Source organism: Alligator mississippiensis, chromosome 2, assembly GCF_030867095.1.
Source record: "Alligator mississippiensis isolate rAllMis1 chromosome 2, rAllMis1, whole genome shotgun sequence".
NCBI lineage: Eukaryota > Metazoa > Chordata > Crocodylia > Alligatoridae > Alligator > Alligator mississippiensis.
Window position 1 is genome coordinate 70665001 of NC_081825.1, and position 6049 is coordinate 70671049.

Sequence of the window (6049 nt, forward strand, 5' to 3'; positions counted from 1 at the left end):
TTCTGTAAGGATTGCATACAAGCCAACTATACAACCCTAAAAGGGGTGCAGGGCCTGGAACACTACCAACAACTTTATCAGAGGCTCCTAAAACTCTCATCTGAGTGTTCGCTCTGGAGGGAAAGGTCCGAATGTCTGAAGTGGCAACTGACTCCCCAGCCCAGCCCCTGGCTTCTTTACTTTTCATTCCATCCAGGAAGGGCACACACCAACTGCTGAAACTTCCTTAGCCTGATGAAGGGTTTTTGAACCCAAAAGCTTACTTAATAACTATTCTCCAACCATTTGGGTTGGTCTAATAAAAGATATCAAATTCACCCAAGGAACCTTGTCTGAAGTGTGCTGTAGCACTTCATATCTGATACTATAAACTTGAGCAAAGCTGCAGTGTAGCTAAGTCCTGATGGCCCAAGCAGGAATATTTATCTGCTAGATCCCTCCTCTGAAGTCACTGCTCCCTGCTCTTACCCTTGGCTGTGTCATAGACCCCAAAATAGGCTGCTCTGTAGATAATGATGCCCTGGACTGACACGTTGAATCCTTGATAGAGGCCCCTCAAGCCATCAGATTTGAAAATCTTGGCAATGCAGTTGCCCAGGCCAGTGAACTCTCTCTCGCTCAACCCTTTGCCCACATCAGCTGCCAGCCTGGTCCTGGCAAAATCCAGCGGGTAGACAAAGCAGAGGGAAGTGGCTCCTGCAGCACCTCCAGAGGCCAGGTTTCCAGCAAAGTAACGCCAGAACTGCTTGTGCCTGTCCACTCCCCCCAGGAAAATCTGCTTGTACTTGTCCTTGAAGGCAAAGTTGAGGGCCTGAGTGGGGAAGTAACGGATGACATTGGCAAGGTTGCCTCTCCAGAAGGAAATGATGCCTTGTTCCTTGGGGATCCTTACGACACAGTCAATGATCCCTTTGTATTGCTTCTCAACTGTGATCTGTTTGCTGGCATGCTGGACCTGTAAGGGGAGGAAAAGAATGGCAGAGATGGATATTGAAGCAACCAGTCAAACACACACCAGGTTGTTAAGGTGGTGATTCTCAGCAGGGTACCTGGCTCAGGCTTCTCCCTGTCTGCTTTGTTCCCCAACCCCGCTGCTGGACCCCTCTGCAAGGATCTAAGCACTGTAAAATATAATTTGAAACTGGGTGCTACTCAATTCACAAAAGTTATGGAGGGTGCCTTGAGTCCAGTGAGGGTTGCCTTGAGCCCATAAAAGTTGAGAGCCACTAGGCTAAGGAAAGGAATAGGGCATGTGCTTTTCATTTCAGAGTAGAGAATCTGAAAGATGGCAGAAAAGGTACAGGCATGTGTCACTGAAGAAGAAAACAGCCAACACTTGTGTGTAGATAGGCAGACAAGTGCTTTATGCAGTCTTACCCCAAGGCTGACCAATGCTGTGTTAAAGCACAGGGCCTGCTACAAACGTTTTGCCAACAAGGCACCTGCCTGCAGAATTGGAAGCCGGACCAGGCTACCAAACTACCCAGCCAAGAGAAGCTCCTTGGAAAAAGAGGCTCATCAGGCAACTGGATGTTGGATGGCCTCCAGCGCTCCCGCCTGCGTCCAGGCCCAAGTGAGGGGGGAGGAGGGAGGACAGGTGAAGGGCACTTGTGACTATAGTTGCCCTCTGCAGAGATCCATTGCGGCCCTCCTGAAGTGCTTCAGGAAAGCTCGGACCTGGAAACACACCTCTGCCCAGACAGCCAGCCCTGAGAAAAGGCCCTCCATCATGAAAGCTCACATAGGTTCAAACTGCCCGCAGGAGCTGGGGAAGGGCAGTGCCAGCCCCCAAAGCTTTTCCCAGTCTCCCAAACCGGTGGCTGGTCTGAAGAGCCGGGGAAGGGCACTGCCACCCCCAAAGCATGTCCCAGACTCCCTCAACCAGGCAGGTAGTCTGGAGAGCCGGGGAGGGGCACTGCCGCCCACAAGCTTGTCCAAGTCTCTCCCAACCACCCGGCTGGTCTAGAGCCAGGGAAGGGAACTGCCACCTCCCAAAGAGTGTCCCAGCCTCTCCCAAACAGGCGGCTGGTTACCCCTCCACCGCAGGGACCCTTGCCCAGGCCTCCGAGTCCAGCTGCGGTTCCAGGCCGGCGACGGGAGCCGTTCCCCTCCCTGCCCCCGCCTGTAACCAGACCCGGGCAAGCGCTGCCCATATTTAGTCACCCTTAGCCTGCGCCCGGGGATGATGGGCCGGCGCCCGCAGGGGCAGCTCCCCGGCCCCGGCCCCCCGCGGGCAGCTCGCGGAGGGCGCGCAGTGGCGCTCTGCGCGCGCAGCAGCAGCCCGGCGGCCCAGCTGCTCACCTGCAGCAGCAGTTTGACCCGCTCGATGGGCGCGACGGCGGTCTTGGAGATGGCCGCCGCGATGCCCCCGGCCAGAAAGTCCTTGAGGAAGCTGAGCGCCTGGTCAGACATGGCCGCGGGACACCGCCTCGTGCAGAGCCAAATGGGCGTGAGGGCAGCGGCCCCGCGCTTATATACCCGCTACCTCCCAAGCAGGAGGAGGATCCCCCCGGGCCCGGCCTAGCACCGCCCCCGGCTGCCGGGGAGGGCCCTCCAGGGACGTTTAAAGGGCACATTCAAGGGATCCAGTCCCGCGCCGTGCACGGCATGTGCTCGCCGTATTAATAGCCCGGCAGCAGCTTCCCCCTCGCGGCCCCTCCCGCGGCGGCTGCGCCCGGGCCCCCCTGCCCTGCCCTGCCCAGCACGGCCGGGGCCCGGGGTCTGCACCGCGGCGCAGCGGTGCGCTTGCCAGGTGTAGGATCATTGTCGTGTCTGCACGATCACTATAAGCCTTGCCTGGGGTACGATCAACAGCAGTGACAGTGTCCGGAACCCACGATCGTTTCTGAGGCAGCTCGTTGATGCAGCATGTGCAAGACCCAGCCCGCTCTCGGGGAGTTTTAACTGACTTGGGGGCTTTTTTTTTGCTTTTTTTTTAAAGAATTTTTCGCCTTCCAACCCAAATCAGCCGAGTCAATTCCAAGTCCGAGAGTCCGCCCAAAACCATAAGTGGCCATACTACCAGCAAACATCCTCCACCCCACCTGAGGCATCAGATGTTTCCAGAACCTTTGGCCGACATCCTACTGGCAGGTCCAAGCTCAGGGGCTTGAGGTTCAGATGCTCCCAAGTTTTGCTTGCCCTCAGCCCTAAGGGTAAGCTACGAAGAAGTCTCCCATTTCCATAAAGTGGGCATAAAGCCAACATCTTCCCACACAAGCAGCAAGTGAGAGGTTTACTATACATTACCTCCATGGGACTTTTGGGCTTGCTGTCAAGACTTTCTTATGACTGCTTGCCTCAAAATAAAGAAATGCTTCAACCTGGATGACCCAGTTCTCACTCCCTTCCTGGCTATTTACAATGAGCAATATAAAGTAAATAAGAAGACTTCTTTGCATGCTTATTTACATATTTTTTTCAGTGTATAATAGGTCTCTATGCACCTTGCTGCTCCGACCCCAAAGTGAGAGTGACACCACTTCCCCCCAGTTCCTTCAGGGTGTCCTGCCTGCTTGGGCTCATCCTGCCAAGACTGAAGGATCCCTGGCATGGCTTGGTGGAAAGCAGGAGGGGACTTTGGGCTGTGTGTCCTTCAGGACAGTTCCCCAGGGCAATAGGACCCAGTCCATGCTGGGGCTTGGGGAACAGGCTTGTGGAAAAGGGGCTTAAGAGGGGACATGATAGCAGTCTTCAACTACTTGAAGGGCAGTCATAAAGAAGAGGGGAAGCCCCTGTTCTGTCTTGCTGGGGAGAGGAGGACATGGACCAATGGCTTGAAATTGCAGCAAAGTAAATTTAGACTGGACATCAGGAAAAACTTCTTCACTGTTAGAGCAGTGAGGCAGTGGGACAGGCTGCCTGGGGAAGCTGAGGACTCTTCATCACTGCAGGTGCTGAAGAAAAGGATGGACAGCCCTGGTTAGGGATGATCTAGGTGTAGCTATGCCTATGTTCTACCATGAGTATTTCCCAGGATTCTGGGCTTCACTGATCCTCCTCCCCCTGCCCCACCTTTCTACATGTCAGTATGTTTTTAAACCTTCCCAGAGACATTGGGTGTTGGCTATAGCCAAGGCTGGGGGCTTTGATTGGTGTATACCAATGTTCCTGCTGGGACCAAGGCAGATGTTGCTGACTAGAAGGTCTCTCCCCTCTGCCCAGGGTCAGACTGATCACCATATTTGGGGTCAGAAAGGAATGTTACCCCATGATCACATTGGTACAGGCTGTGTGGGGTTTTGCCTTCTTTTGCAACAGGATTATAGCCCTCTCTCTACCCAGGATCTCTTGAGCATATAGTGACATTTCATAAAAGCAGGACATTAGCTGCTGTGGCTCCCCTGCTTTACCTGTGGCAGGTTTGGGGGTTAGGTCTGTGCTGTATCAAGGTTGATGGTAGTCTTATGTGGAGTTTAGATTATGGTTTGTATGGGATAGTTTGGATAGGGGGTTGGACTGGATGACCTCTGGAGGTTCCTTCCAGCCCTACTTCTCTCTGATTTAAAAAAAAAAAGTAAAATAAAAATTATACACACACACACACACACACACACCATTTAGCATAAGATTTCCATTTGACACCTTAACCACTTTAAGAAACCATGCACCCATTACAATAAACACATCTGCTTCCCTGCGCCCCCATGCCCCCACGCCCTGCCCTTCCCTAACCCAATCATAGTTTCTTAGTCCCAGCCCTGATTTGGGGTTTCCATTCTCAGTTAATTCACTGTCCTTGTCACTGTCGATGTCGTTGTCACTCCTACTTCCCTACGATTGTATGAGAAAAGAACTAACTACCGTTAGGGGCTGGAGTGGAGTTTCCCCTTAACCCGGCAGGGAGGGGAACAGACCTTCCCTGTAGAGTGACACTCTCTTCATGCCATCACCTCTCGCTCCTGGATGGAGTCCCTACCTTTCACCCCCTCCCCCTGCCCACTGCTGCTCCAGGGACTTTCCCCAGCTGAGGATTCAGTCTGCCAGGCACCAGTCAGCCCTTTCTCATGCAGTCCGGAGGTCCAGGAGAGCTGAAAGCTCCAGAAAGAACCACTTCGATGAAGCATCTTGACCCCACCAGGATGGGGTCCCGAATCAGGGAGTGCCCTTCGGAGTAGATTCTGCGCCCAGCGGCTCTGAGCAGGTGACCCCAAGCACCCCTTCCTGCAATCAGCCACAGGACACTGGCACTGGCAGGAGGCACAGGGGACCCTGCCCAGGTGATGAATTCAGGTAGGTGTGCCGGTTGGGTTTTGCTTAACTGGGCACAGCCTTGCAGATATGTCCAACCAGTGACTGCTTGTGGGGGCTGCTGGTACCTTGATGTTTTACTTCTCTTGCTGGCTTGGTCCCCATTTCTGAGCTCCCTGGTGGAGGAAGCTGTGAGCAGAGTGGAGGCATTGAGCACAATGAACTAACAGGGGGCTCCTGGGGCACCTGCTGCTCTCCTCTCAGAGGCACTGCCAAGAGGCTCAAGGATCAGTCTGTAGCTTTCCTGCAGGCAGCCAAGGTTACACTGGGTCTGACCCCACACTTGTATTGTGGCAGGGAAACGGTGGGCTGGGAGCCAACGTAGGTCTACCCCCCCGTGTATTTTTTACAGTTGCGTCCCCACAAGTGAGGCTGAAGTTGGCTCTTTCTTCCCAATTCCGGGTTCCTTTTTTCAAAACTAATCTTTACCCATGTGGTGGGAGAAAACTCCCTGGGGTTCATTGTCTAGCTGCATAGGAACCAGACAACACAGGTAAAGTTTTACTGCAGTATATTTGCTCAAGCAATGACCATAAAGCCAGCAAAGAGGCAAAATGGCCCCCCCTCAAGGGTGGGGCGATCTTTTATACTTTTTACCATAAGGCAAGACTACAGGGTTAACAAAAGCAATACTTGGGCGGTGCTTCACAAATCTTCATAACAGCATATTTCTATTAAGCTGAACTAGCACTTCCTAAAAGCTAAAAGTTAAGTAACAGTAACATTAACATTATGATAGGTTAGTAAGAACTTGCAGTGGTAGATACTTCTTAAGGACATGATCACTGTACTTAGAACA

General features: G+C 53.1%; 1 protein-coding gene across 1 annotated transcript in view; it reads right to left on the bottom strand.

Annotated features, from left to right (window-relative positions):
• SLC25A4 (solute carrier family 25 member 4) overlaps window positions 1-2465 on the bottom strand; it is a 3659-nt gene extending 1194 nt beyond the window's left edge. The window contains exons 1-2 of the mRNA XM_006276052.4: window positions 2302-2465; window positions 469-955 (exon numbers count right to left, since the gene is read on the bottom strand). Of these exons, the coding sequence (XP_006276114.1) occupies window positions 469-955; window positions 2302-2412 (598 nt within the window). The 5' untranslated portion in view covers window positions 2413-2465. The remainder of the gene's footprint in view (window positions 1-468; window positions 956-2301) is intronic.
• Window positions 2466-6049: the final 3584 nt, after the last annotated feature.